The sequence below is a fragment of the Aspergillus alliaceus genome (assembly GCF_009176365.1).
Source record: "Aspergillus alliaceus strain CBS 536.65 unplaced genomic scaffold BDW43scaffold_26, whole genome shotgun sequence".
NCBI classification, from domain to species: Eukaryota; Fungi; Ascomycota; class Eurotiomycetes; order Eurotiales; family Aspergillaceae; genus Aspergillus; species Aspergillus alliaceus.
Genome location: NW_022474709.1, coordinates 411,391 through 437,791, shown reverse-complemented (window position 1 = coordinate 437,791; position 26,401 = coordinate 411,391). Strand labels below are relative to the sequence as shown.

Below are 26,401 nucleotides of genomic sequence, written 5' to 3'. Positions count from 1 at the left end.
CCAAAGGGATTAAAAAGACAAGAAAACGGGATAAGACCAGAGGGATGGATGGTACATACGAAAACTGGGCGTATAACTTTCCAGTAAGTTATTTTACCAGTGGGCAGCAGAACACAGGGAGAAGTCTCAGGCAGGCTGTCATTCGCATTGGGCGGTAAAAGGAAGAGCGAAACCCGTAGGCGGAAAGTGGCGGCAAGACGAGAAAGAGGCTGCGCTTAGGCTTAGGTAACACCACCCCGGTGGATCCCCCAGGTATGCACACTATCCCCCTTTGGGTCATCCAGCTTTCAAGAGGTCGCCATTTTTTGTTCCTCTTTCTTGGTGTTAGTAGTATTTTACTTGTTCCCCCCGGATTGTTGTCATTCATCCCGAAAGTTCTCTTTCTCTTTTCTCTTCCGTATGTCCAAAGAAAAAACATGGTTGTTGGTGGACTCGGTCGTAGACACTAAGCCAAGATCATGGAGTACTAACACGCCCTCGATCCTGCTGGTTAGTCCAAGAAAGTAACGACGCGAGCATGATGATAACCCGCCGAAAGAAACCGAAACTGTATGTTATGTAGATTTATACATATATAATATGCTCAAGGTAGTTCAGTCTCCAGTTGATTTGAGGGTATCATTGGCAACAAAAATCACATCCTCAATTGCCTGTACGAATGCGTATGTGGGTATCAATGGAGGGTTTGGGGGGAAGAAGCGTCAGCTAAAATCCAAAAAGCCGGCTTTTAAGGAAAAGATAGAGCGTGAGACAGGCAAGGAAGCGAGATAGAGAGACAGGGAAATAAAATGTCAATCAAAGAGGAGAAAGAAATCATTATGACAGGAAAATGAACGACGAGGGCGCCAGATTCCCTTATAACTGTGTTCCATCAGCTACTCCGTACTAAGCCCACCCAATAAATCCGCCCGATCTAAGTAGCTAAGGTATGGATGGACACTCTTACCGGCCGACCTCAACGGCACTCGTTATCTCCCAGCCCTTGCACGCATCCGTCTAATTAGGTATGTATTGATCATGCTCTCTCTCTCCCTTTTTACTTTTTCGGACAGGGGCCATTCATTGTCCCACCTGCCACGTCCTCACGGTTCTCCACTATAATAGACATTGATTGGCTCGTACTGAAGATGTGAATCAATATCGTGGTGTGCACTTGGGGGGTCGCAAGACAGCACCATGGTTGTTGAAACACTACGACCGTTTGATTTTGATCTAGGATTGGTCTGGTTCGACAGGATATTCGGTCTCTTCAAGCCTTTGGATACATACTTGGTTGTAGAAGGGATTAACCGTTCACTAAAATAGTAACGGAGCGATCATCGGCCATCCCTCCCCATATATATATCTTTTAATGTTACACACCATCTCAGCACTAGCATAATAGCAAACCCGCTACGTAGAGAATAAAGAGTACTAACCTATCTATGGGATACTACCCGATCGGAATGGATTAACCTTCCACAATATACATGGCGCGATGAAGTTTGAGAACATGAAACGACTTCTACCACTCCGTAGAATCATGAACAAAATAGCCTGTGTAGTACAAATTTGCAATTTAGAGAAGCGAACAGGATTATTTTTTATTTTTGATAGCCAAATAAGATACTCAAGCCAAACATATATATACATATACACATATATCATAATTCCTCATGAAAATGAATAGAAGATGTGATTGGAAATTCGATCTGTTTCTCACAGATGCGTTGCCACATTCGGGTACCACAGTCTTTCTACTAAAAGTTGGGGCCAAGCTCCCTCCCACGTGACCCGAGCCGTAAGCTACGTCGAGGCAGTTTGGTTATGATCAAAGCAAAAGCTCCGATTCCCTTCTACGCAACCCTGACCGCTCAGTTTCCCACCTAGATCCCCTCGCCAGCCTCCGTACTCCCTTGTTATCGACCCTCCAACTCTACCGCGAACGCTACCGCTTTTCGTCTCTGTCAGACTTTCACCATGGGAGACGTCGCCGTGGAGAACCCGGCGAACAACGTCACGCCTCATACCAAGCCGGCTCCATTGGATACCATCCCCAACATAGACTCCATCGAAGGTACAGGGACTGATAGTGGTGATGAATATGCCACCCTGAAGAAACTCCAGAGACATCTAGAGTAGGTTGGCATTCAACAACCACCGGAATTCATATTGACGCCCCAATAGATACATTCAACTCCAGGAGGAGTACATCAAGGATGAGCAAAGGTAACCTAATTCCATCCTCCTATCATATGGGCGACGCTACTGACTTCATTCTCGAACCATAGGAGCTTGAAAAGGGAGCTTATCCGTGCACAGGAGGAAATCAAGCGGATACAAAGTGTTCCCCTGGTTATAGGCCAGTTCATGGAAGCGATCGACCAAAAGTACGGTTCCAAAATGAATCCGATAGATGGAATCTTGCTAAGTGATACTATTCAGTACTGGGATTGTGCAATCATCAACCGGCTCGAATTATGTCGTCCGAATTCTCTCTACGCTCGACCGTGAGAAGCTCAAGCCGTCGTCCTCGGTCGCCCTGCATCGCCACTCCAATGCCCTTGTCGATATCCTGCCTCCAGAGGCCGACTCGTCTATTGCCATGCTGGGTGAAAATGAGAAACCAGATGTCACGTATGCTGATGTTGGTGGTTTGGATATGCAGAAGCAGGAGATCCGGGAGGCGGTGGAATTGCCGTTGACGCACTTTGACCTTTACAAACAAATTGGTGGGCAGATACCCTCGGGCCATCTGGCGATTTTACAGTGTTACTTACCATAGTAGGTATCGATCCTCCTCGGGGTGTTCTGCTTTACGGCCCTCCCGGAACAGGCAAGACCATGTTGGTCAAGGCAGTGGCGAACAGCACGACCGCTAGCTTCATTCGAGTAAACGGATCCGAGTTTGTGCAGAAGTATCTGGGTGAAGGTCCTCGTATGGTCCGCGATGTGTTTAGGATGGCTCGGGAAAATGCTCCGGCTATCATCTTCATTGATGAAATTGACGCCATTGCCACAAAACGTTTCGACGCTCAAACCGGTGCGGATCGTGAGGTCCAACGTATTCTCTTGGAACTTCTCAACCAAATGGATGGTTTTGAACAATCGAGCAATGTCAAGGTCATCATGGCCACCAACCGAGCCGATACTTTGGATCCAGCTTTGCTGCGTCCCGGTCGTTTGGACCGGAAGATCGAGTTCCCATCCCTTCGTGATCGGCGAGAGCGTCGTTTGATCTTTACCACTATCGCATCCAAAATGTCCTTGTCCCCCGAGGTCGACCTGGACTCGCTGATTGTGCGTAACGAGCCCTTGTCTGGTGCCGTCATTGCCGCCATCATGCAGGAGGCTGGTCTACGAGCAGTGCGGAAGAACCGGTACAATATCATTCAATCTGATCTCGAGGATGCATATGCTGCCCAGGTGAAGTCCGGTCAGGAAGCAGATAGGTATGTTTCCTCAGTTTATTTACGGCGCTGGCCTGTCTATTCGACCTGACTAACAATATGTAGGCTTGAATTCTACCGGTAAACCCGGGTATGCATTTTGGTTGGCATTAGGTAATGGCTAGATATACCGGATTCCATGGCGAAAGGTTGGTCATGAGTTGTAACGTCAGGAATTAGGCTCTTATTACATATGTAAGAAAATGATTGATATGTTTTGGGGTGTTGACCGAAAGTACATGTAACGTCGTTCACTTGGTCGAACGAGCGGTAGTGACTGGAGTTCAGCTCTCCGGCTACCTATCGGTGTAGATTACTAGATGTTTGTATTTAATAGTAGGGTCCACTCCGCTAAGATTGGAAAGATAGGCCGTAGTACGTGGACTGTATCATTCAGTACGTCTTATCAACCGTACCTATAGGTAACTAGCTCCCGGCGGTCTTACATCATCGTCATCGGCAGTAGTTTCCACCAGGTTGGGATGGAACAACATCATGGAAGAAAAGCAGTCCAAGGATATATATAGTATATCCACTCTAAGATAGATTGATGTTAATAGAATAGAGAAAAAAACTCTCCCTCTCCTGGAAGATTGATGAAAATAACCTAGGCAGGTTCCCCCGGTTCGGTATCCAAAGATACAGTTTCTGGTGGTATTGCCTAGAAGGAGATCAAGTGATCTCCACTCCCGTCCAATGACGCATCACACCTTCTTCATGATTGGTTGAGGGCATGTCGCTCCGCAACCGCTCATCCGCATCACCTTACTTCCCCCAGAAGGTACTCTACTCCTTCCTTTCTCTATCATCTATCCCTCCCCCCCAAAGCCCCATAGAGTAATAATCCATCATTCCTATCGTTCCGTATCAATAGAGTCATTGCTAGCTTTCTTCATATTCCATTCGTTTCTTTCGTCTTTCCGCTGTCTTCCATCATGAGGTCGACCTTGGTTACAGCCTCCCTCCTGATGGGATGTGCTTCCGCCGAGGTTCACAAGCTGAAGCTCAACAAGGTGCCAGTGTCTGAGCAGTTTGTGAGTACAACCACCCCTATCCCATCTCGATGCGAAAATCCACCTACCGGTTTGAAGCTACCTTTGTAGCTTATCAGTACGGATTGCTAACTAAATTATGTTTAGACCTTGCACAACATCGATGCCCATGTGCAGGCCCTCGGCCAGAAGTACATGGGTATTCGTCCCAATATCCAACAAGAGATACTAAGCGAGAATCCGATCAATGATCTGGGACGTCATGATGTTCTTGTTGACAACTTCTTGAATGCACAATGTACGAGACCCTAACTGTACCTGGGGAGCTTCCGCTGACACGTAGATGCCCTAAAAGACTTCTCCGAGATTGAAATCGGTACTCCTCCACAGAAGTTCAAGGTTGTCCTTGACACTGGTAGCTCAAACCTCTGGGTTCCCTCCTCAGAGTGTGGCTCCATCGCCTGTTACCTGCACAACAAGTACGACTCATCCTCGTCGTCTACGTACCAGAAGAATGGCAGCGAATTCGCTATCAGGTACGGCTCTGGTAGCCTGAGTGGATTCGTTTCTCAGGACACCCTCAAGATCGGTGATCTTAAGGTGAAGGATCAGCTCTTCGCTGAGGCGACCAGTGAACCTGGTCTTGCTTTCGCTTTCGGCCGTTTCGATGGCATCCTTGGATTGGGATTTGACACGATCTCTGTCAACAAGATCCCTCCTCCCTTCTATAGCATGCTCGACCAGAAGCTTCTTGATGAGCCGGTCTTTGCCTTCTACCTTGGGGACGCAAACAAGGAAGGTGATAGCTCTGAGGCGACATTTGGTGGTGTTGATAAGAACCACTACACCGGCGAGCTGGTCAAAATCCCTCTGCGTCGTAAAGCCTACTGGGAGGTTGATCTTGATGCCATTGTCCTTGGTGACAGTATCGCTGAGCTCGACAATACTGGTGTCATCCTTGACACTGGCACTTCCCTCATTGCCCTGCCTACCACCCTTGCTGAGCTTATGTAAGTTGAGCCTGTAAATTACATATGCCTAAGAGTATTACTGACTCGGCTTTGAAGTAACAAGGAGATCGGTGCTAAGAAAGGCTTCACCGGCCAATACTCGGTCGACTGTGACAAGCGTGGCTCCCTGCCTGACCTCACCTTTACCTTGAGTGGCCACAACTTCACCATTGGACCCTACGACTACACTCTAGAAGTCCAGGGATCTTGCATTAGCTCTTTCATGGGCATGGACTTCCCCGAACCTGTTGGCCCCTTGGCCATTTTGGGTGATGCATTCCTCCGGAAGTGGTACAGCGTGTATGACCTCGGCAACGGCGCCGTCGGCCTGGCGAAGGCTAAGTAGAACAATGATTAGTCTACTATGTCATGTCCCCACTGATTGGTTGTGTATGAGAGACAATGGTACATGAAAGCCCACCTCAGTAGTTGGTTGGCCTTTTTCCCCTCCTTTGTGGAACCTAGGCAAAGAGTTGTTCGCTTCTGACCTTTTGTCTTTCTTGTTCGTTATTGTTTTTCGTGACGCAGTCAGTCTCTGGCTATACTCTAATGACATTCAAATTGGATGCCGTTAATTCTTTATACAAGTGCCTTTCATATCTAAGCCTATCATTAATCGATCGGTATAAGTATCCCCTTGATATACTCGCCAAAGATGGTCCAACTATACGGAAATGTTTCGAACTTTACTGTGAAATTGTCTATATGTGTTGCAGTGCGTCTCCAACAGTCGAGATGATCAATACAAGCTAGTAAGCTTCGTCCAATAGTGTCTTAGGTTTTTAACTTGGATGCCGACACCCCATCAGCCAACAAGATTTGTGGAAGGCAATTCTAGTCAACCTTCCTGGAATTTAACCCGGCCCTTTACATTGGGGAATTCTCACTCAACCACGCACGTATGTACGTACACTTGTGTAGAGCAAAAGCGGTAGAATTAACACTAATATATAATACACTAATATATAATAAATATGGAATATAGCTTGGAACTTCTAATCTCTCTAGTACCTGTTTTCAAGGCGTGAACCTCTTCTCTATATAGGTACTGTGTCAAGGACGGATATCCGCTGTGCTCACTACTAGTAGTACGACCGCACGGTACGTTCCCCCCCTCCCATTTTTTTTTTTCAAGCACATCGTACAGCGTCACATTTGACTCATAAGAGGCTCAAATAGATGTCAGAGGGATGTTGTGCTACTTCAAGCTGCTAAGACTGGTAGGCTGCAGCGTGACGTTGGGGATTCTCTTTGTTTTCTGGGCATTGACAGAAAGTCTATGGTATTTACCGGAGAAAATTGATCTGACAAGAATGCAGCGATCTCACCAATTCATGGTTCTTCCCCGGTAGACAAGAGAAGACCACGGAACTTCTAAAAGGATGAGAGGCCTTTCCAATCAATAAATGATACAAATGCAAAAAGAGGGTCTAGCCCCGCACGGGCTCCCGAACAACCTTCATAAACAGTCGAACAGGTCAAGGGCCTTGGCAGGCTAACCTTAACTTCTCACGCCTTTTCTTCTCTCTTTCATCATCACCTTTTCCTCACACGATCCCTCCACCCCCCCCGACCCCATCCATCCTTCTCTCAATCTCAACCCTGATCAACTAATCTTTTTCTTGCGCTTGTTGTGGCGCATTTGCCTATTACTCCTACCTACCCGGTAGATATTATCTGTTGGTTGTTTCCCAGTCGCGTCAGCTGGTGGCGACGACCACCTGCGTACCTGAGCTACCTGAATCCACATCCCACCCCAGCGAACCCCATTAAACATATCCGTGTCGCTCTTGCTGTGAATCATCCACTCTACGAAATATCGAGCTTCACATAGGATCGATTCAAGCTCGCCCTTGTCGGTTCTCAGATCCGCAGTTAAAGCGCGTCGGGTATGGCTCCATAGCTACCGGGACCGGGTTTCTACTCGCAATTCATGCACCTTACCCCTCTTTCAATTGCTCTGTCAATAGAGGTAGGGGTCTTCATTGAATATTGAATCAATAAAAGAAAGAGAAACGAGCCAAGTCGTACAGGAGCATGCTTCTTCGTTTACCGCCCAGCCTCCACTACCCGATCACCGTCACCTCGCTGCTGAAACAGCCCGGCGACTTGGTGGAGCGGGACGAGGCTCTGTTCTGGTATGTTTACCAAACGACCGTCACCGAGGGTGATGGGCTGGGCAACAAGATCGAGGTCCAGCGCAGGTTCCCGACCAAGTTCGAGTCGACTGTTGATGGTGAGGTGGTCCAGTGGAAGATCGCAAAAGGGGATATCATCGATGAACCGTAAGCCTTGTCGCCTTTCCACAGCACGTCTTTGAAGGGGGCTGCATTGTTATGATTTGCTGACTTGGGTGCAGTGTCGAGGTCATTGAGATTGATGAGCCATGTGCCCACGAAGTCCAGTTTGGGGGTCTATGTGCGGAGTGCGGCAAGGACATGACTGAGTAAGTAGTGCAAGATATCATGGCTACCATGCTACCTCGTATAAGCTCTAACCTGGCCATCTACTACAGATCTACATATAACACGGAGGTGACCGACTCGATGCGCGCACCGATTCAGATGGTCCATGACAACACCGCACTAACCGTCAGCGAGAAGGAGGCTGCACGAGTGGAGGAAGATGCGAAACGCCGGCTACTGTCAAATAGAAAGCTTTCTCTGGTGGTGGATCTTGACCAGACCATCATCCATGCCACGGTTGATCCAACTGTTGGAGAGTGGATGCAAGACAAGGATAATCCAAACCACGAGGCCTTAAGTGATGTTCGAGCATTTCAATTGGTAGACGATGGACCGGGAATGCGCGGTTGTTGGTATTATGTCAAGCTACGACCAGGGTTAGAGTCATTCTTACAAAATGTCTCAGAGCTCTTTGAATTGCATATCTACACCATGGGTACCCGAGCATATGCGCAACATATTGCGAGTATCATAGATCCAGAGCGCAAGCTTTTCGGTGATCGCATCCTCAGTCGTGATGAAAGTGGGAGTTTGACTGCTAAGAATCTTCATCGCCTGTTCCCTGTGGACACGAAGATGGTGGTTATTATCGATGATCGTGGAGACGTCTGGCGGTGGAGCCCTAATCTTATCAAAGTGTCTCCGTATGATTTCTTCGTTGGCATTGGCGACATCAACTCGAGTTTCCTCCCTAAGAAACAGGAGTTAGGGGCAGTCGCCAAGACTGGAGACAAGACAGGCACAAATACATCAAAGTCGCCTCCACTTGAACATCATGTCAACGGCTCAACAACGAAACCAGGGGGAGAAGTGTCGGCGTTGGAGCAGCTTGTGACTATGGGTGGCGGAGATAACCCCAGACTGCTGCAAGAACAGACCGACGCTCAGGAAGAGACAATAATGCATCAGGTTGAAGATCGCCCCCTGCTGCAGAAGCAGAAAGAGCTAGATGCCGAGGAAGACGCTTCTGAGAGCATCGATTCCTCTTCAAGCATGGATGAGTCGCAAGACTCAAGCAAACACCGGCATCATTTGCTGGAGGACAATGATCGAGAACTCTTCCAGCTGGAAGAGCGGCTTGAGCAAGTGCACAAACAGTTCTTTGAGGAGTATGATCTAAGGCGGACGAGGGGGTTGGGTGGACGAGTGGCCGCCCTGAGAGGCGAGAAGATGCCATCGAAAGAGAAGGATGTTGATCTGAAACTAGTGCCTGACATCAAGGACATCATGCCACAGATCAAGCGCCGGATTCTCGGCGGTGTGGTCTTAGTGTTTTCCGGGGTACTTCCTCTCGGGACAGATACCCAAAACGCTGACATCTCTCTGTGGGCGAAGAGTTTTGGTGTCGCCATTTCTCAGAAGATCAACGCGAGGACCACACATCTGGTGGCCGGCCGTAACCGCACAGCTAAGGTTCGAGAGGCGACGCGGTACACTAACGTCAAGATCGTCACGACGCAGTGGCTCTTGGACTGTCTGACGCAATGGAAATGGCTGAAAGAGGAACCATATTTGCTGCCCGTCCACCCTGATGACCGAGGAGAGCCAATCTCGCCTGGTTCCAAGGAGATGGAAAGCGGATGGCTTTCGTCATCTGAGGACACCGGTGGCTTTTGGACTGAGGAAGAGGATGCTTCGGAATCCACCGAAAATATTCTCAAATCCACCGGACTCGACGAGCATTCGCCCATCGGTTACGATGAGGACCAGCAAGCCGCTATCCACGAGGAACTGAAAGAGTTCCTCGGCAGCGATGACGAAAGCGAAAGTGACAGTGAGATGTCGTCCTGGACGGAGGAAACGACCATCAACAAGAAACGTAAGCGCGATGAAGGCAAGGAAGGGGAAGACGACGAAGAAAATCAAGATGAAGAAGGCGATCAGCCAGGCTCGCGCCTGTCACAACGTATCAAGCGCTCCTATGAGCGGAGCACTGGACTGAAAGAGGTAGCGACTGCGGATCCCTCTCAAGAATTACCCGTGCCTACAGAATCCAATGACGAGGACGCGCAGAAGCAACCGGAAGAGCCACCATCCCAAGACCAAATTGCCAATCTCCCAGAAGACCCAGCAGACGACGACGACGAGCTAGAGCGGGAGATGCTGGCCGCCTTTGAGGATGGCGACTTTGACGATAGAACGGAAGAGGACATAGCGGCGGAGAATGGATGATTCGTTTCCTGATGATTTTTGCTCGACTTCTCATTCTGTTGTTTATATTGAGGCGTTTGAGGTGTATGAGACGTTCCTGCAACTGGTCCGACGGCAGTTGTAGGGCGAGCACTATATTGTTGTTGATATCATTTGGTATTCCAGATTGGCTGGGCATTATTATGCTCTCTCATTTCGTTGCAATTGAGTGCGATGCAATGATGGCATAGCGATGGCGTTGGGCATCTGATTGTTGTGTCTGATATGTTTTAGTTAATCAGGGTTACCGGTGTTTGCCCGTGTCTTTTTAGTATTAAAGAAGAAAAAATGGTGAAGAATCTCAAATTTTGGATATCATATGCCACACAACGCCCGTATTTTCATACAGATTATAATAGTCATCATATCCGGTCATAAAAAACATAGAAGAAGCGAAGAGGGGAATATAACAATAATTGCAACAAAAAAGGAAAGACATCAATCATATACATCCCGATTAACCTGCCACGACAAAATCATCATCCAGAGAAAGAAAATCGTATTCACCAGCTCAAACGCAAATGCCGCTTTCCAGCAATCACCTACAGACTTTCATTAGTATCCATGAACAACTACCAAGATGACCAGAAGCAGGTGGCGAAAGAAAAGAGACAATGAAGAAAGGAAAAAGAACTTACAAATCGTCTTCTGCGTCAACCAAGCCAACGTCTGCATATTATTTCCCCCGGCTTTATTGTCAGTAACATAGATCCGACAATTATCATTGACGTTGGCCACCACGCCGTACAGCTGCAACGAGGTCTCAATCAACCCCGTCAACCAAAGGACGAAGAGGATGAAGCTGCCCAGGATGATAATACCGGGGAGAAGGAAGCGCTGAGCGGCCAGGATGAGAATGAGAATGATGAAGAAGATACCGAGGGCGCCTGAGACGACCATGAATGGGAATAGCCTTTTGATTTCCATCCCCATTGTTAGTATACCATGGCCTATTTGGTACATACAGAGACAAAATGAGAAAAGAGAGACAAAAGGCATGGGGGGAAAGGGAAATTAATTACCACGGTGTACCTAGTCGCATCTCCGATTGTACGGACATAAGCCAGGCAAAGATTCCCATGCAGATAGCTGAGGACGATAACACGATCAGGATCCAAATGTTGAGTTGGAGTTCGGGCCAGTGATAGCGCCTGCGACGGTAGATGACTGCCATTTTGCCCTAATTGAGGCTTGCGACGTATGTGATTGATTACGTAGGAGAAATTGAATGAATGGATGGATGGAGGGATGTATGTATGTATGTTTAGATTAGATCATGGACGATCTCGTTGGGGGATATAAATTCAAATCGAGGCCGTCTGCATGGATATAAATGCTGCTTCTCCACAGTATTTTTCCTTGTATAGGCTATTTTATCAGGTACAAGTTGTGGGGAGGAATGAAACTGCGGTCACTCCTTTCCACCACAATTAGGGGCCTGTCGGGCAGAAGGTAAGGCGACTCAATTGGTGGCGAAACTGCAGAAGCAAGAAAGAAGCGCAACAAAGAGACAGCGCATCGACGCCGGGTTGGCGTTGGGCTGTTGTTTCGGGGCTTCTGGGGAGGAGTGGGATAAGATTGGATTGGATTGTGAGTCAATCACCACGGTTATGTAAGCGGTGAGAGGTTCACCGTGTGATAGATTCTTTATTTAGACCGTATAATAAATATGAATTGAAAAAAAAAACAGAAAAAGAAAGGAAGAGAAGACTGATCGTATCACCAGGGGAAGTGGAGTAAAATGAGGTGGCCGGTGGAAATTGCGGTGGCAGGGCAACTAATCTGATATCTCACTTATACTTTCGAGAAGTACACATATGTCCTCGTACCCTATCCTATTACATTGCACCAACAGAAGTCATTGGAACATAAAATATAAGAAAGTCGTATCAATGTCATTGTACACATACTAATAATGCCGTTCGGTCATGTCTAAAAATAATAAGGAAAAAAAAGAAATTCCCATCCAGTAGCCATCCTCCCCGTCTATAAATCTACATTAACTCACAGGAGAGTATCACCCAATGCACTGCGCACCAACGAACACCCGGTCCGAATGGTTTCAGAGGCACCCACAGACTCAAGGCTAGGGTTGACCTCCACCAAGTCCATGGCCACCAGGTTGCCCGTCTCATGCACACACTCACAGATAAAATCACCCTCGCGGAGAGTCAGACCGCCACGCACGGGAGTGCCGGTACTGGGAGCCCACTGGGGATCCAGAGCATCCACATCAAATGAGAGGTGAATAGGAGTGTCATTTCCAATGTGGGCCAGAGCCATCTCGACCACACGGCCGATACCATACCTGTCGCGGTGGTTAGCTTAATATTCTTTTCTTTTTTTCTTTTGTCCCTTCAGACATCCCCTAAAGCGAGACAGAAAAGAAAGGAACATACCGGTCAACATCGTGCATGCTGAATGCCTTAATACCGTGCTCCCGGAGCAATTGCTTCTCGCCGCGATCAACATCGCGCAGACCAATGTAAACCAGCTTGCGAGTGCTGATGATGTGCTCATCCTGCAACCAGCCAAAGATGTCCTTGCGCTCCTCGCGGGCCAACCGGGTCAAGAAAGCCATGGGCATGCCGTGAATGTTTCCACTGGGGCTCATTTCAGGAACGTTAATATCGGCGTGCGCGTCAACCCAGATCACGGCCAGCTCCCGACCCAGGCGCTCGCGGGTAGCCTTGGCCGATCCGGAAATGGAACCGATGGCGATCGAGTGGTCACCTCCCAGAGTCAAGACCATCTGACCCTGCTTGGCCTTCTCGTAGACCTGTGTGCTTAGCGCTTGGGTCACGGCGCTCACGGCGCGGGGCTTCTTCATGCCGCGGTGGTCGGGGTCCTCGGCGGGCATGTGCTCCTCATAGTGGTGGACGGTGTTGTCATAGTCCAGCTTGTAGCCGAGGTCGTCACGGAGTTGATCGAGGAGACCCGCCTCAACCAAGGCCATGGGGGCAGCTTCAACGCCCATTTTGCACTGTGATTATGCGAGAAACGGGTTAGTCTTGATCTTGAGATCTAAGTGATCGACACAAAGTCATTTCATACCTGGCCGCCATTGAAGCCGACTGCTACCACACCCAGGTGGTCGGGCTTGGACAGGAATCGTTGAGTGATAGTGGAGGGTTGAGTCATGGTGAGAAATGTGAATGGGGGAAGCGTGGTGATTGATCTGATAGTAAGAGGGTTTCAGGAAAGAAAGAGGGATTCTAGAAGCGGACTAAAAAGATAAGATCTTGCAAAAAAAGTGGGGAATTTATAAAGTGATTTGGTCTCTTTCCGACCAAAAGGTGTGAACAACCACACACAATGAAAGAGAACCGACAAAAGGAAGTAGAAGAAGGAATCAAGTTCTTGAGGGATAGAAATAAAATCTAAGAAGAAGAAAGGGAGATTGAAGGATATTTATGTTCCTGAGGCATCGTGGGGCGGCCACCCGTAGATTCCTTGGATGATCGCTAAGACCTGCTTTTAGGGAACGCGGACTTCCCCTAAGTACAGGTGGAGGAGAGATGCCCGCGACGGCGTCATTACTCCCACTCCACCCCGAATTCTTATTAGCAATTGTATTGAGATGGGCCTTGGATCGGTTATCTTTCACTTCGAGGGAAAACAAGTGTAGGAAACAGAAACGCGGGGGTATCATTTGAATGGCTATGACGCTATCTATACATTCCCCTGAAGGATCTCCACCTACAATATAGGCTCTCAACTACTACTAAGTCACTATCCTTCTACTTAATCTAGAATAAGTTCCCGGAGAATCGCATCCGCCTTAGCCGCTTCTACTCGGCCTTTTTCGCCCATGCGCATCATCTGTCCGACAAACCACCCTAATTTCCCCAGCTGGTTCTTGGTTCGAATCTGCTCGACCATTTGCGGATTCTGGCTGATCGCCGCTTCTGCCAACGCAATATATTCCTCTCGAGAGAGGGGTCGAAGAAGCAGATTTTCATCTTCCAGTAGCTGGGGAATTGCCCGAGCGTCCCCGTCAAACACCATGGCTAGCACCTGCTTCGCCGTAGGTCCTGTGATTTGCTTTCGCTGAAGGTGGTCAATGATCTGGGCCAGAGATAGCGCAGGAACCCGTTCTGCATCCCAAGGAAGGTCCGCTTTAGTCAAGAGACCCCCAAGCTCGTGGAGAACCCAATTGCCCGCCATGCGCGCAAGACCCCCACGGCTCTTCGGATCTTGATCTTGCTGCAGATCGTGCAGAATGTCCACCACGTCCTGGTAGTACTCCAAACGAGCTCCATCCTCCAGCTCAACCAGCGGCTTGGCGTCTTCGATCGAGAGTCCGTACTCTTTACCCATTAGCAGCCCAATCAATTCGTCCGAAGACGTCGGCAATGTATTTCGCAGCTCCGACACGAGATCCGATCCGATAACTAGCGGTGGGAGATCCGGATCTGGCATATACCGATAGTCTACTTCGCCTTCCTTGCCTCGAAGCTTCCGTGTCTCCGTACTCCCGATGCTCCAGCCACGGGTCTCACCCTCCACGACACCTCCACTTTCCAGGAGAGCGATCTGGCGATTCTTTTCGGCAATAATGGCATCCTCCACAGCCTTGAAGCTGCTAAGGTTCTTGATCTCTGTGCGCTGACCGAGACCGCCGATTCCGCCGTACTGATGCACGCCCGCTGTGTCACCCCGCTGACGGATCGAAACATTGACATCGGCTCGGAGGCCTCCCAGTTCCATACCGGTGGTCACTGCGCTGCACGATTGGAGGATCGCCTGGATCTTGCGGACGCATGCTGCAGCCGTGGCGGGCGTGTGTATCTGGGGCATCGTAATGATTTCGATGAGGGGGTGGGAGACGCGGTTGAAATCAAGAAGCAGCGTCGAAGGAGGATATTCCTGGGATTTAGCGGTGTCTTGTTCCATTTGGACTTGTTTAATCCCAATGCGAACGTGGTCTCCATCTTCTGGCGCGATCCCATCGTAGCCGAACAAATCCAAGTAGCCGTTTCTCGCAAAAGGTTCTATCGGTGTCAACTCATGGCGCCCACCCTGGAGGAAAACATATAATTACCGTAGTATTGTGTGATCTGATATCCGGCCGGCTGGTCCTGATAGAAGTAGTGTTTCCGATCGAATCTGCTCACGGGCTGAATATCACAGTTCAAAGCGATCGCAGCGCGGAGGGCGGGTAGCAATGTCGGAACCTGGAATTCCTAGAGCGGTTCAGCCTCCAAACGATTGTTGACAACCTGGTCATGTAGACTAACCGGCTGGCTTCCCGGAAACGCAAGATCGAAAAGAGCAACATTCGAATTGGGGAGATCGGTGGATGATGTGGGAGCACCTAAGGCAAACGAGAGGTTAGAGGCATCACAATTGCCGGCCGGAAAAGGAGGTCGTGAACCCACGAGAAAACAACTTATTCTCGGTATTCAGCTGTGCATGAATCTCAATTCCTACAGTCAGCTCCCATTTCTGTCGAGAGGCTTCCTCACTCTCCCTCCTTTGACGTTTTTCAGCCTTCAGGGCCTTCGCATTTTGTTTGAGCTGCTTTCGCAGTGGTACGCGCTCCTGCGAGTCGGTGGTTGAGGTTTGTAGGCATCGAACCGATTGGGAGTGCGTGGGCGAGAGGAAGTTGTATGACAGTCGCGAGCTATAGGGACGAGTGAGCGAGCGGGCTGCTCGGGAGGATCGGCGCAGCCATGGGCGGAGCATGTGGGAGAGAGAGAGAGAGACAGAGAAGTGATGGGTTTTAGCGGATTGCAGAGTTGGGGAAAGTATAGATTGTTTGCCTTCAGGAGGTAGGGGTTACAGTGACTTGGAAGGCGGAGGACAATTGACTCCAGAAGGAAAATGATTTGAATATATCAGATGGCGATAAGATCTTTATCATGAAGACACCACCCAAGGAATAAATACCCTCTGAAATATCGATACATGTAAGTACAAAATTCTGTTTTCACAGGGTATAATAAACCAGTGCTATTGTCCTCTTTTCTTTTCTTCTTTTTAAGAAAATAATAATAATAATAAAAAAACTAACAACCCAAGGATCTCGCATTGAAACATAATGTCGGTAAGGACAACCCGAGCAGGGGAGCCCTAGGATAGGAAAACGAAACATGGAGAAAAGATATCCAAAAAAAAAGTGAAAATGATTTACACTGCATTTGCTTACCATTCGGAAAGTTTGGAAGAGAAGTGATCATTTCAAATCAATTTCTTGCCAGCCAAGCAACCTTTCCCACCCAATGCAGTGCAGCCAGCACATATATGGGATTGAAGAACTGCAGGTATGACGACGATATACTTCTCTTCGCCCCTCCATATCCCGGAATAAATAGGATAAGATATTCATTTCTCCCCTCTTTTGGTTTTATTCTCTCCTTTTGTTACTTCTTTTCCTCCTTGTTACAATGTTAAATACAAGGTCCCATGCGGAGAGTTTTGGACTCATCCCATGATCTTCATCCCAAACCCCACCATTTATATCCAGAAGTAAATTTATTGCCCTCCAAACTTGTCATTCGCGTGAGCCCCAACATGATACTTTGGCCCCGTCGCACCATGAAAGCCCATTTCTTGGCCCGGATTTTGGTATCCTTTTAAATTCGTTTGATGGTTGCTCACTGACTACCGCCATAGTTGAGCGGATCTACAAGCAAGGGCTTCATCCGTTGGTATGTATACATAGGCCTATTGATAAACGCCCAATACGTCGCCCATTTGACGCCACTTTTGTTCTCCTTGCCCTCTTGCCTTTCGTAAACTAGAAAGGAATTCAGGTTTACATTCTATCCTACATTCTTTGAAAAGTGACATCCGAAAGAATCCATACTGAGAGAGCGATCCTTTCCTCTCCCTTGATATGTCTTGCCTGTTGGCCCCTCCGAACTACTTCCTTGGAAGGTGCCTGTCTCCGTGACGTGGGCCATTCGATAATTACAGGGCAAGCCCTGCAATGAAAGTTCCCTTTCACATTGGACCTGAACCAATCTCTGATACTCCCGCTTTGAATCACCATGCTGCTCTATTCGGGATCTAAACGTTCCAAGGGAGCATCCAAAGACGGCGGCAACCGAGCATCTACGGCCTCCGTCGTATCCACAAAGTCCCATGCTACTTCTAAAAGCTCAAAAGTTTCTGCCGAGAGTATCAGGAAAGGGGGTTCACTAGGACAGCCCGCTGGGTCAAAGAGCAGCGGATCAAGCCCCAAAAAGACGCACAAAATGCTGGGTGCGATGGATCCCAAATCTAAAGCGATAGAACCTGAGAAGAAAGTTCCTAATGTCTTCGAATATCTTGAATCAGACTCCGACGCCGAAAATTCCTCTGTAGAGGATGATGGCGTTCCTAACCATACCCCAAGTCCATCTAACGTTTCGTTCAAGAGCCCGCATGTAAGGCTTGCACGCCAGGCAAATTTTACAGCACATGGAGCAGGCGCACCGAGCCGAACATCATCTGTCAGGCCGAAAACTTCAATAGACTCTCACCAAGCACCTGGTTTGCTGGAACTATCTACCCGAAACAACACGGCCCAGCGGAAAATGTCTATGGAAGGTTACCTGACAGAGGAGTCGAACAATTCCGATCAACAGAACTTCTACAATTACTCTCGAAATACTACATCATTCCACCGACCTCCCCTCCCCCCGTCTCCGCCTCAAAGCCCGGAGGAGGATCTCCACCGCATCAACAGGAAGTCGAGACGGAATACCAAACCCTCACCTGTTCCTTCAGGCTATGGACTACTCACTTGGAGGTTGAGTTCATCAGTGGACAAGAAAGAGCCCGGTCTTCCTCCACTTTATCGTCGATTCGAAGGCCTAAACCATCGCGTGCTCCTCTATCTCCAAGACGAGATCGCACAGATGGAAGAAGAATTGCATCTATTGGATGAATACGAAGAAATGCATCGTGTTGCAACAGCAGAACAAGAAGGGACAAAGGTTGTACCCGCTTCGAGACGCATGGATACCCAAGCACAGGTGTACTCATCCCTTTATTACCGACGGGAAGAGGTTATGACAGCGTTGGTACATAAGACGGAGCAATACAGTAAGTAATCCAAGGTATAGCAAGAAGTACAACCACAGGCTAAGCAAACAAGACAATGCTCTCAACGCATATAGCAAAGTCCTCCAGACCCTTCCCAGCGCCTCGGACAAAGACGTCGGCATCTATCGCACCTGGATGAAGGAAAACTCCCCCATTGCAATAGCCGAAACTCGTTTCCTGGACCACAACAAAGACCTCGTCTCTCTTACCTCGCGGTCCACCAATTCTACCTCTGCCTACTCAGCCATCATCATTGCTTCCGCGGCAATCCTCCTCCCATTACTAGCCTTTAGCATGATTTCGGAGTTCTCGGGGCGCCTCCTTGTCGTCGCACTGGTGGGCGGCGCTGCATCTGCCACTGCGTCTAATTCTTCAGCCGGTGCTGAACACATCGTTGCTTCTCAGGATGGATGGAGGATCGCTACTTTGTATGTCCTAACCCTAATGTTCCCTATGCCTAATTAGAACGCTAACATCTATCTATCTGTAGATATTTTGGTTTCATGACCATGGCCGCGATGTTCATTCCTTGATGTGACTGTATAATGAGTTACGAGTTTCCTTGATCCTGCTGTTCATTGCCGTCTGTTATTCTAAGTAATACCATTATCGGTGGAAGGGAGACTGGTCGAAAGGAGGCGTTTACAGTTACGAGGCTGATTAACTGCTCTTGGGTTCTCATTGACAATGTGATTCGATTCTGTATAAGCTTTACTCTCATTGCAAGAAATACAACCCTCACAGTAGAAGCCGCAGACAAACCAATACATAGGATTTCTACGCGAAAAGCGTGTACCATTAAAGTAATTGAGACACTCCCCCCACCGGATAACCAGACCAATCTTGAAATCAATTCGCGCCATTTCGCAGATAATCATCTCATAAGGAGATGGTAACAGTGTTGAAAGCAAAGTAATAAAAGGAAAGGGGCATGGGACAAAACAAGGCGCGTACACACCAATCGATAGTGGTAGTAATGTTGTTGTTATAGATGAGATCCAGAAGAGGAAGTCAAAGCTTCTCTTCCCTTTTCTCATCCTTACATCTAATAACCCATAGCTTCGAGGAAAAAACGGGGAATACCATGAAATTAGGAAAAAAGAAAAAGGACAAGGTACAAAAGGTCAATACAAATCATAACTGTGTAATACCATAACCGAGCCTTCCTTTTTCTAAAGACAAGGGCGACTGTAAGCGCGGAAAGACAACACTGAAACCTCGACTATACTTGTTCGACTCATGAAGGGACTGGATTGCTGTTCTGGTTGTTACCGGGCGTTACACTCCGATCCTGAGAGCTACCTTCGTTTGTGGGTTGTGGTGTCGAACTCTGTCGCGCCTGAGCTGCAAGTTGGGTTCGGTTTCTTTCCATCAACGCGGCTTGTTCAGCAGCACTCCGCGCATAAGTCATGGCAGCTGCTGAGTTGGAGTATGTCCCCGATGGCGGAGGAGCTTGGTTAGAAGGATAGTTGCCGTACGGGGGAGGCTGTTGCTGCGGTTGAGGCTGCGGTTGAGGCTGCGGTTGAGGCTGTGGTTGAGGCTGTGGTTGCGGTTGCGGCGGTTGCGGAATGAACCGTTGCTGCGGGTTATTAGAGCCCGGTGTCGCGTATGGCGTCCTTGGTGCTGCATATGATGCTTGCTTTTGGGGAGAAGCACTGCGCCCAGCTGCGTAAGAGGCATTGTATGCTCCTGGCTGCGCGGGTCGTGGCGTGTATGGCTGTGGCGAAGCTTGGGCGACTGGCGCTTGCTGGGTCGAGTAAGAAGCATAGCCATTTTGTCCCGGACGTTGGAACTGCTGGCTGTACTGAGGGGTGGGCTGCGAGTATCCGGGAAGATACCCGGGCCGCTGCGAAGGAGTTGTCGGCGGTCGAGCTCCTGCATATTGTTGTGGATGGCCTGGGGTATACGGCCCCGAGGTCGAGGGCTGCCTTGCGCCATAGTATGGCTGTTGAGGGAAGCCGCTTTGTGGTTGGGCCCGAGAGCTAGTACTATATGGCCGCGCATTGTATCGCGACGGCGTTGAAGTTCGATTTGTGGCACTGCTCATTGGGGCCATGGCTGCGCTCCGCTCCTGCTGCGCTGTGAAATCATCCTTCTCCATGGTACCGTGATAGTCCGGGTTCTCGATCACGATTTTCTGGCTTATATTCAACTCGTCTAGCTGGTTCCCGTTTAATTTTGCGACAGCATATGGTGGCAGACTGGAAACAAGAGCTGCCAGACTGGATCTTAGTGTCTCATATATGCCTAGTTCTTCTGTAGAAGGGGTTTCGGGGTTTCTTGAGTCTGGTCTTGTTTCCTTAGGCTCGGTACCTTGGCCGTTCGAGACTGGGGTATCGAGATTGCGGATTCTCTGATACGAACTCAGAGTTTCCAGTAGATCAGAGACGTCACGTAATAGCTCATCCACACCCTGTGACTCCGCATCTTCTTCCTGGTGTGCTTTAGAGGTTTCGGAATGAGAGATACTATCTGCGAAGTCCTCAGGCTTGAAGTTCTTTACCATCTCCTCCAAAGTACTTTCATCTAGTTCACCGATGTTGCCTGGCCGTTCTGACGGTTGCTCCTCAACCGTTTCTTGATAGGGTATTGAGAGCAGAGTTTCCAAGCGTTTTGCTCCTCGTTTGCTCCACCATACCAAATCCTTCGAGTCGGCCTGGACAATGGCTCCGGAACTGTCGAATGAAGGAGCAAACGATGAATACACACCCTGCAACACATCTGAGTCTCCATCAACCCACAAAGAAGTGTCATCGGTAAACTCCTCGTCACTAAGATGTTGAGAGGGCTGTTGTTTATCGCGGCGGTTCCAATAAGATGGGGAAGAGGTGACTCCACCATACTGGAGCCATTGACCAGAAGGTAGAACTGCAAGACAGTAATTATTCCGCTCTCCTCGGAAAGCTTTGAAGTCTGTGATGACCTCAAATGGGTCGATCCAGCCGTTAAGAGCATTCCGAGAGGAAGACCTTGCTTTGCGTGGTGTTTCTAGCTGAGGCAAGGTCGAACGAGGCGCAAACACTTCCCCAAAAGTCCGTTTAGCCTCCATTGACTTATCCTCGAGATTGTACGGCTCGATTTTCGTCGTCGTAATACCGTTTGGTAAGCCGACTTCACGTAGTGGCGCTTGTACTTCCACATACTTCTCTGCCTTTGGGTCGTCAGAAGGCAATGGAACCCTAACAGACTTCTGTAGACTCGAATATAGCTGCTTTGGATTAGATGGGTTGCCAAACAGCGTCAAGACAAGATTTTCATTCCGGGCCTCTACATTAGAGGTGTTGGTTTTCGCCGGTGTTTCTGCATCCTCTTCGGATGCTTCTGCTTTGATGTTCGATGGGCTTACGTATGCCTGACGAACTAGGCTGTTCAAGAGCTTCTTGAATGCCGCTATACGATTAACTGTTTCGGTCACAGGCGATCCGTCCGCCTGGAGCCCGCTTGCTTGGGCTTTATTCCTCTCAATCACCGCAGCCGATGCCTTCTCGATATCACTTAGAAATTCTGACAGAGTGTTATAGCGATTCGAAGCGACTCGGGATTGGATAGTGGTAGGTTCATCTTTCTCCCCCGAAACTTTCGCGCGCTTTGAACGGGGCTTCGCTGGGGAGGACGGCAACGGGCAAGATAGGAGTTGAAGATCCGTATCATTTCTTTTGTGGGTTAGCATCTAAATTTGGACGCGAAAGACTATACGGAGAGAAGTGGGTGAACATACTTGCTCAATATTTCGACAAGGTTACGTAGAGTTTCTTGTAGCTTGATCTTTTCCTGGGCTTGCGACGCAGACGAACCGGTGTCTTGAGTGACCTTGTCATCGTGACTTGATACACGCTTTCGCTTGGCGGGTGTCGCCAACGAGGGCGGATCGGGAGTGGTAGCATGGAGGTCGCCATTTGTGGCCGGAATGGAAGCTGTACCTCCGCCTTCGTCTGCGCTCATGGCTCCGGAGTCGCGCCGTTATGGCAGTATTCCTTTGACGCGAGAACGAAGGGTCTTTTCTAATGTTCAGCGGATCGCACCCGAAACTGCAAGCGCGCGGACTTAGTCTCAACTTTCTCAGTATGAATTGGATTGGTATACTCGAGAAAAATAGGGAATTTGACCCCGAAAACCTAGGCCGATGGTTGAGAGTTGGTAGATTCCCAAAGCGGATGCGCGAAGTAGTTACGAGACCAAGTAGAGGAGGGTGCGCAATTTTCAGGATAAAATCACGTATATCCGACACGACAGGGGTGAATTGCAGTGAGCGTGACTCTTCCCCACGCCTAAAATAAATCCAGCCGGGGGTAAAAGAATAAGATCCAGGAGAAATAAATGTCGGCTCCCGTAACAATAGCAAGGCGGGAAGGCAGGCAAAGAGGGAGATGTTCATGCGCGCCATGCCAAAAGCGCAACTCGTGACGATTGATCACGTGATATATACTTTTTTCCATATGGGCGCGGCCGACTGGCTGCTGCTCCGGATAGACCTTTATCTTGCTCTGGAGCGAAGATTCACCTTGGCCTCCCGTTCCCCGGTGTCAGAGTTCGTCGAAGCTACTCCATGATCATCTCTATGGATGTCATCGGTCTTCAATCATGTTCCGAGCCGCTCGAGGGTTTCCTCTCTGAGAGCGGCGCACTTGCTCAGTAGCCGTGTATGGCCGAAGGTACCGATTAAACAGTCCTAATAGAAATCGAATTAGTACTGTTCTAATACTTGTCTCCTTTCATTTACTCTAGGAATTATATTTTCATAATACGTCGTATCCAGGATGCTCAATAGCATTCTCCAGATTGTCCGTGAATGTCTTTCCCGGCCCTCGAACGTTGTCTCAGTCTCTGAGCTCCGTTGGGACCTTGATCTCTCCTCGAAATGAATCCACGCGTGGCCAGATCCATTGGGTCGAACATGATGACCAATATACACCTTGTGAATTCTGGTGTGGGATGCGGCTTCAATCTCAATTAAACCAGTCTTATACCCCCCCTGGACCAGATCATGAGCGACAACGGAAAGAGCAAAGCTCCAAATTACAAATCTCCGAGCAAATACCCTCGGAGTCAATACCCCCCGAACAGATCCCATCCAAATCTATCTTTGTCGAACACGCGACCTCCAGATCAGTGCCATTGCCTTTGGCGAGGAACACATCATTGAGCCGAGATGCGCACGGCACACGGCAGCGTGAGAAACCATCCAATGAACTGCATAATCCCCGAAGAAAATATAAGAATCTCGCCGGTTCTTCCCACCCAACCCCCACAGAGTACTTGATCGATACCCTTCAGAGTGTTGTTCACTGTCCTGATAGCGCAACACGTCAAAATTGGGTGTTTACCTCAAGAAATTTTGATGACCGCCTCGTGTCTCCTCTAAACAGGAGACAAAGAATAAGGTTCAAAGTTGAGCACAGGGCCTCCCTACAAGAGATTGCTGCAGAATACATATATCATGTGGATCGTTTGTTAGATCGGTCGAATACAGAGAGAGATAGGGGAAACCCTCATGGAGCGTTAGAGTTGGATGTTGCTCTGCGAAAGGTTTTTCTTAACAAGAAATACCGAAAGTACCTTAGAGCCCGACAATATTCTGTCAAAGATGTGGTTGCATGGGCATGGGTGCTCAAGAGCAAAACCCCCTACGAGGCCATCATCCGGATTTTCATATTAGAACTACAGTCAAACCTAACGAAAACAGAAAGCAGCGTTGCTCGAATTGTCCCCACTTTCATACCACTTCTTCTATTACGGCAGAGCCTTGATGCGAAAACCTTCCGCTTACTCCTCATCTATTCACTGCACCTTATTAGCGGTCAACCACACCCGAAACTAAACCCTTCCATGTGTGCGACGAGAGACGATACGTTTTTCAACGAGATTAAACTATCCGATAACGCAAAGCCCTTGATAGATCCCAATACTTGTGCTACATTCGTCGTTCGTTTGCTTCATCATGCTCGCCAGCTATGGCCACAAGCTCAGCTTCCTATTGTGCGTACCTTCGCATTCTACCTTACTCTTCTGGAACCAGAGGGGTCTGGTACTATGGCGTCAGCGACACCACGGAATGTTCAGGTGTTGGCTGGGAAGTGCAACACATTTCTTCGATTACTCTCACTACCCTGCAGACAGGGCCCCTTCACATCAGCTTCAGTACAGCAGCAAGCACAATTTGAGCTCCTCAAGGCGATGGCTAAAAACCGACCCGTTTTGCCTGTCACGCGTCGGGGGTATCAAGGCATCATCGCGGTACAGCTAGCCCATAAGAAAACACCAGCTGAGCGGCAATCTGCGGAATTAAAGGCTCCATCGTGGCCGCCTTGGAAGGAGGAAAAGCTTGGCATTGACACTCAGAGAGGAATCGAAGGATTGAAGAGCCGCGCCATGAGAGTGATGTCTCAAATGAAAGAAGCAGGCTATGCTCATAGTCGCTGGGAAGAGGTGTCCAGTATCCTTGCCGGTTGGGATACGGACAAGAGCCCAACCATTCAGACGAGGACTTTGGCGCGCCAACCATGGATGCTGCGTGGGCGGATCGGAAATGCGGACCATCACATGGTTTGGGAAGCTCGCATCAGGGCCACGAGGACTGTGCGAGAAGCCTGGGCCTGTTTTCTTTCATACCGCGATCAAGGCCTACCCCCACGCGGGAGCATCTACACTGCAATGGCCGAGAAGTTGATATATCGAAGAAGCGCTCTCCAAACCAATTTTGATCAAACAAGCCATGCTCTGCCGGGTGATGCTCTCGAAACCTTCCCAGAACCCATGTCTGCGCGCGATTTGATATATGTGCACACAGAGCCACCCACGTTAGATGAGCTTCTTAAACAAATGCTCTCCGAGGGGATCCGACCACAGGCTAGATTTCTCTCCTTGCTTCTACGATCCGCGCCGACCTTTAGCTCTGGGCTGGAGTATCTAAGCTGTAGTGGTTTGTCCAATGAACAAGTCAGAGCCTTGTGCACAGTTTGGAGACATAAGTGCGTTTACAATGAACAAAGCCGGGATGTTGTGAATGAATTACCCGATCATCTTTTCTCTGCCTTCATTAACTTCTTGTGTAAGTTTTCCACCTTCGATAAACTGTTAGCTAGGCATGACGCTCGCCTGAGTGATGCTTTTCCTATCATAATGGGCAGTACATCAGTGGCCAAGGAAAAAACATCAACTCTTTTCTCCTATGCTGAATACCTTGGAAATGGAAATGAGTACCGGCATCCGAAGGCGTTAGCACACGCCATTGAGCTGCTCAGAGTACGGAGCTCCCGATCCCCCCAAGCATGGGTATGTGTATTGTCAGCTCTGAACAAGGACCGCATCGTTGGTCTGTCTCATAAGATGAATCGAAACACGCAACGTGTTCTGGCTTGGCATGAAATGTTGGAAATGGCAGGACGGATGGAACATTACGATATCCCACTTGGTCTGCAGGGCTTCCTGACCCTGTGCAGCGGGTTTTCAAGAGCGGTAAGTGCAGGGGTCAAGAACCCGGATGCGGTAGAAGCGGCCCTAGAGCTCGTTGGTGATGCAGCACGTCGGGAGGAGGTGGCATATACTGCGCAGGTCTGCCCTCGGTTTGAAGATATGGTCTATAGTGGCCTTCGTGCCCTTAAAGACCAATTTGACCGACTTGTTCTCCCAGATTCTAGAACTCCGTCCTTGTTTGGGTGTGGCAGATCCTCCGAGAATGTCAGCGACACCCAAGTGATTCTGCCACCCTTACTTCATGTGCCTTCTCCTGCCGTCCTTCACGCATTCGTTCGATCATTGGGATTGGCCGAAGACTACGATGGCCTCCTAAGCCTTCTGCGATGGATGTCTCAGTATGCTGCAACCCTGAAGGAAATGTCTGATGAGTACCTGAACGGTGATATGATGATGCGACGCACCATGGTGGCAATGCGCTTGTTTCTTGAGGGATATCGGGAACGGCAATCCTGGGGATCACTCCGCCGGACAACCTCAGCTGTACAAGCGCGTGGGTTAAGGGAACCTGAATATACAAGTGAGATTTCTCCTGATGATTCTGAGAGGTTGTCGTTCTCCGATCCGAATCTGCAAGAGGCATATGACATAGTCACGGCAACGCGCATTTGGGGCCCCTGGCCCAGCGACGAGGAAGTTCGGGAATATTATGCTGTTCATTGGGAGGAGTATGAAGCGCAATGACGGAGCATCCAACCTTTTTTGTACATTAGCTGTATATATACATACTATAGATTGTGTGGCGTTTGCATGTCATCAAATGATACCCTTCAGTCCGTGGGAATTTGTACTGTGATTGGTAACGGTTA

The 26,401-nt window shown here is 48.9% G+C and overlaps 10 protein-coding genes across 10 annotated transcripts; 5 read left to right on the top strand and 5 right to left on the bottom strand.

The window, feature by feature from the left end:
• Positions 1-1,750: 1,750 nt before the first annotated feature.
• Positions 1,751-3,816, top strand: rpt3 (proteasome regulatory particle base subunit RPT3). The gene is made up of 6 exons (XM_032037810.1): positions 1,751-2,117; positions 2,167-2,208; positions 2,271-2,369; positions 2,425-2,711; positions 2,768-3,431; positions 3,495-3,816. Exons 1-6 carry the CDS (start codon positions 1,960-1,962, stop codon positions 3,511-3,513), a joined length of 1,269 nt encoding a protein of 422 aa, XP_031899648.1. The 5' UTR covers positions 1,751-1,959; the 3' UTR covers positions 3,514-3,816.
• Positions 3,817-4,363: 547 nt separating this feature from the next.
• On the top strand, positions 4,364-5,776 carry BDW43DRAFT_300857 (aspartic peptidase domain-containing protein; the record flags this gene model as incomplete). The annotated part of the gene is made up of 4 exons (XM_032044964.1): positions 4,364-4,462; positions 4,568-4,718; positions 4,776-5,430; positions 5,488-5,776. 4 exons carry the CDS (start codon positions 4,364-4,366, stop codon positions 5,774-5,776), a joined length of 1,194 nt encoding a protein of 397 aa, XP_031899647.1.
• Positions 5,777-6,925: 1,149 nt separating this feature from the next.
• On the top strand, positions 6,926-10,384 carry fcpA (protein-serine/threonine phosphatase). Its single transcript, XM_032042198.1, has 3 exons — positions 6,926-7,715; positions 7,790-7,876; positions 7,946-10,384. Exons 1-3 carry the CDS (start codon positions 7,468-7,470, stop codon positions 10,065-10,067), a joined length of 2,457 nt encoding a protein of 818 aa, XP_031899646.1. The 5' UTR covers positions 6,926-7,467; the 3' UTR covers positions 10,068-10,384.
• A 102-nt stretch (positions 10,385-10,486) lies between these two features.
• On the bottom strand, positions 10,487-11,769 carry BDW43DRAFT_278654 (uncharacterized protein). Its single transcript, XM_032042197.1, has 3 exons — positions 11,108-11,769; positions 10,724-10,998; positions 10,487-10,627 (listed from the first exon to the last, which is right to left on the bottom strand). Exons 1-3 carry the CDS (start codon positions 11,257-11,259, stop codon positions 10,524-10,526), a joined length of 531 nt encoding a protein of 176 aa, XP_031899645.1. The 5' UTR covers positions 11,260-11,769; the 3' UTR covers positions 10,487-10,523.
• Positions 11,770-11,959: 190 nt separating this feature from the next.
• BDW43DRAFT_278652 (arginase) lies at positions 11,960-13,507 on the bottom strand. The gene is made up of 3 exons (XM_032042196.1): positions 13,140-13,507; positions 12,485-13,068; positions 11,960-12,393 (listed from the first exon to the last, which is right to left on the bottom strand). Exons 1-3 carry the CDS (start codon positions 13,224-13,226, stop codon positions 12,090-12,092), a joined length of 975 nt encoding a protein of 324 aa, XP_031899644.1. The 5' UTR covers positions 13,227-13,507; the 3' UTR covers positions 11,960-12,089.
• A 209-nt stretch (positions 13,508-13,716) lies between these two features.
• BDW43DRAFT_278651 (glutamyl-tRNA(Gln) amidotransferase subunit PET112) lies at positions 13,717-15,911 on the bottom strand. The gene is made up of 4 exons (XM_032042195.1): positions 15,467-15,911; positions 15,326-15,402; positions 15,130-15,271; positions 13,717-15,079 (listed from the first exon to the last, which is right to left on the bottom strand). Exons 1-4 carry the CDS (start codon positions 15,771-15,773, stop codon positions 13,830-13,832), a joined length of 1,776 nt encoding a protein of 591 aa, XP_031899643.1. The 5' UTR covers positions 15,774-15,911; the 3' UTR covers positions 13,717-13,829.
• A 939-nt stretch (positions 15,912-16,850) lies between these two features.
• Positions 16,851-18,648, top strand: BDW43DRAFT_104392 (uncharacterized protein). Its single transcript, XM_032037808.1, has 2 exons — positions 16,851-18,119; positions 18,172-18,648. The coding sequence occupies exons 1-2, from the start codon at positions 17,081-17,083 to the stop codon at positions 18,582-18,584; spliced, it is 1,452 nt and encodes a 483-aa protein (XP_031899642.1). The 5' UTR covers positions 16,851-17,080; the 3' UTR covers positions 18,585-18,648.
• BDW43DRAFT_104350 (uncharacterized protein) lies at positions 18,420-19,256 on the bottom strand. The gene has a single exon (XM_032037807.1). It carries the CDS (start codon positions 19,154-19,156, stop codon positions 18,713-18,715), a length of 444 nt encoding a protein of 147 aa, XP_031899641.1. The 5' UTR covers positions 19,157-19,256; the 3' UTR covers positions 18,420-18,712.
• Positions 19,257-19,356: 100 nt separating this feature from the next.
• On the bottom strand, positions 19,357-22,061 carry BDW43DRAFT_311875 (uncharacterized protein; the record flags this gene model as incomplete). Its single annotated transcript, XM_032047264.1, has 2 exons — positions 19,357-21,772; positions 21,838-22,061. The coding sequence occupies 2 exons, from the start codon at positions 22,059-22,061 to the stop codon at positions 19,357-19,359; spliced, it is 2,640 nt and encodes an 879-aa protein (XP_031899640.1).
• A 548-nt stretch (positions 22,062-22,609) lies between these two features.
• Positions 22,610-26,376, top strand: BDW43DRAFT_278637 (uncharacterized protein). The gene is made up of 2 exons (XM_032042194.1): positions 22,610-22,771; positions 22,845-26,376. Exons 1-2 carry the CDS (start codon positions 22,682-22,684, stop codon positions 26,274-26,276), a joined length of 3,522 nt encoding a protein of 1,173 aa, XP_031899639.1. The 5' UTR covers positions 22,610-22,681; the 3' UTR covers positions 26,277-26,376.
• Positions 26,377-26,401: the final 25 nt, after the last annotated feature.

Excerpts from the sequence above, each read along its gene's own strand:
- rpt3 (XM_032037810.1), top strand. The coding sequence starts at position 1,960 with ATGGGAGACGTCGCCGTGGAGAACCCGGCGAACAACGTCACGCCTCAT. Across the intron at positions 2,209-2,270 it reads TACATCAAGGATGAGCAAAG|GAGCTTGAAAAGGGAGCTTA; the intron begins GTAACCTAATTC and ends CTCGAACCATAG. Across the intron at positions 2,370-2,424 it reads ATGGAAGCGATCGACCAAAA|TACTGGGATTGTGCAATCAT; the intron begins GTACGGTTCCAA and ends GATACTATTCAG.
- BDW43DRAFT_104392 (XM_032037808.1), top strand. The coding sequence starts at position 17,081 with ATGCTGCTCTATTCGGGATCTAAACGTTCCAAGGGAGCATCCAAAGAC. Across the intron at positions 18,120-18,171 it reads ACATAAGACGGAGCAATACA|ACAATGCTCTCAACGCATAT; the intron begins GTAAGTAATCCA and ends TAAGCAAACAAG.
- BDW43DRAFT_278652 (XM_032042196.1), bottom strand. The coding sequence starts at position 13,226 with ATGACTCAACCCTCCACTATCACTCAACGATTCCTGTCCAAGCCCGAC. Across the intron at positions 13,069-13,139 it reads TCGGCTTCAATGGCGGCCAG|TGCAAAATGGGCGTTGAAGC; the intron begins GTATGAAATGAC and ends GCATAATCACAG. Across the intron at positions 12,394-12,484 it reads AGCATGCACGATGTTGACCG|GTATGGTATCGGCCGTGTGG; the intron begins GTATGTTCCTTT and ends CCACCGCGACAG.
- BDW43DRAFT_104350 (XM_032037807.1), bottom strand. The coding sequence starts at position 19,156 with ATGAGAAAAGGGAAGAGAAGCTTTGACTTCCTCTTCTGGATCTCATCT.
- BDW43DRAFT_278637 (XM_032042194.1), top strand. The coding sequence starts at position 22,682 with ATGTCATCGGTCTTCAATCATGTTCCGAGCCGCTCGAGGGTTTCCTCT. Across the intron at positions 22,772-22,844 it reads GTAGCCGTGTATGGCCGAAG|GAATTATATTTTCATAATAC; the intron begins GTACCGATTAAA and ends CATTTACTCTAG.
- fcpA (XM_032042198.1), top strand. The coding sequence starts at position 7,468 with ATGCTTCTTCGTTTACCGCCCAGCCTCCACTACCCGATCACCGTCACC. Across the intron at positions 7,716-7,789 it reads GGGGATATCATCGATGAACC|TGTCGAGGTCATTGAGATTG; the intron begins GTAAGCCTTGTC and ends ACTTGGGTGCAG. Across the intron at positions 7,877-7,945 it reads TGCGGCAAGGACATGACTGA|ATCTACATATAACACGGAGG; the intron begins GTAAGTAGTGCA and ends CATCTACTACAG.
- BDW43DRAFT_278651 (XM_032042195.1), bottom strand. The coding sequence starts at position 15,773 with ATGCTCCGCCCATGGCTGCGCCGATCCTCCCGAGCAGCCCGCTCGCTC. Across the intron at positions 15,403-15,466 it reads CGAGAATAAGTTGTTTTCTC|GTGCTCCCACATCATCCACC; the intron begins GTGGGTTCACGA and ends CGTTTGCCTTAG. Across the intron at positions 15,080-15,129 it reads TCAGATCACACAATACTACG|AACCTTTTGCGAGAAACGGC; the intron begins GTAATTATATGT and ends TGACACCGATAG.
- BDW43DRAFT_278654 (XM_032042197.1), bottom strand. The coding sequence starts at position 11,259 with ATGGCAGTCATCTACCGTCGCAGGCGCTATCACTGGCCCGAACTCCAA. Across the intron at positions 10,999-11,107 it reads ATGCGACTAGGTACACCGTG|GCTATTCCCATTCATGGTCG; the intron begins GTAATTAATTTC and ends GGAAATCAAAAG. Across the intron at positions 10,628-10,723 it reads GTTGACGCAGAAGACGATTT|GTGATTGCTGGAAAGCGGCA; the intron begins GTAAGTTCTTTT and ends GAAAGTCTGTAG.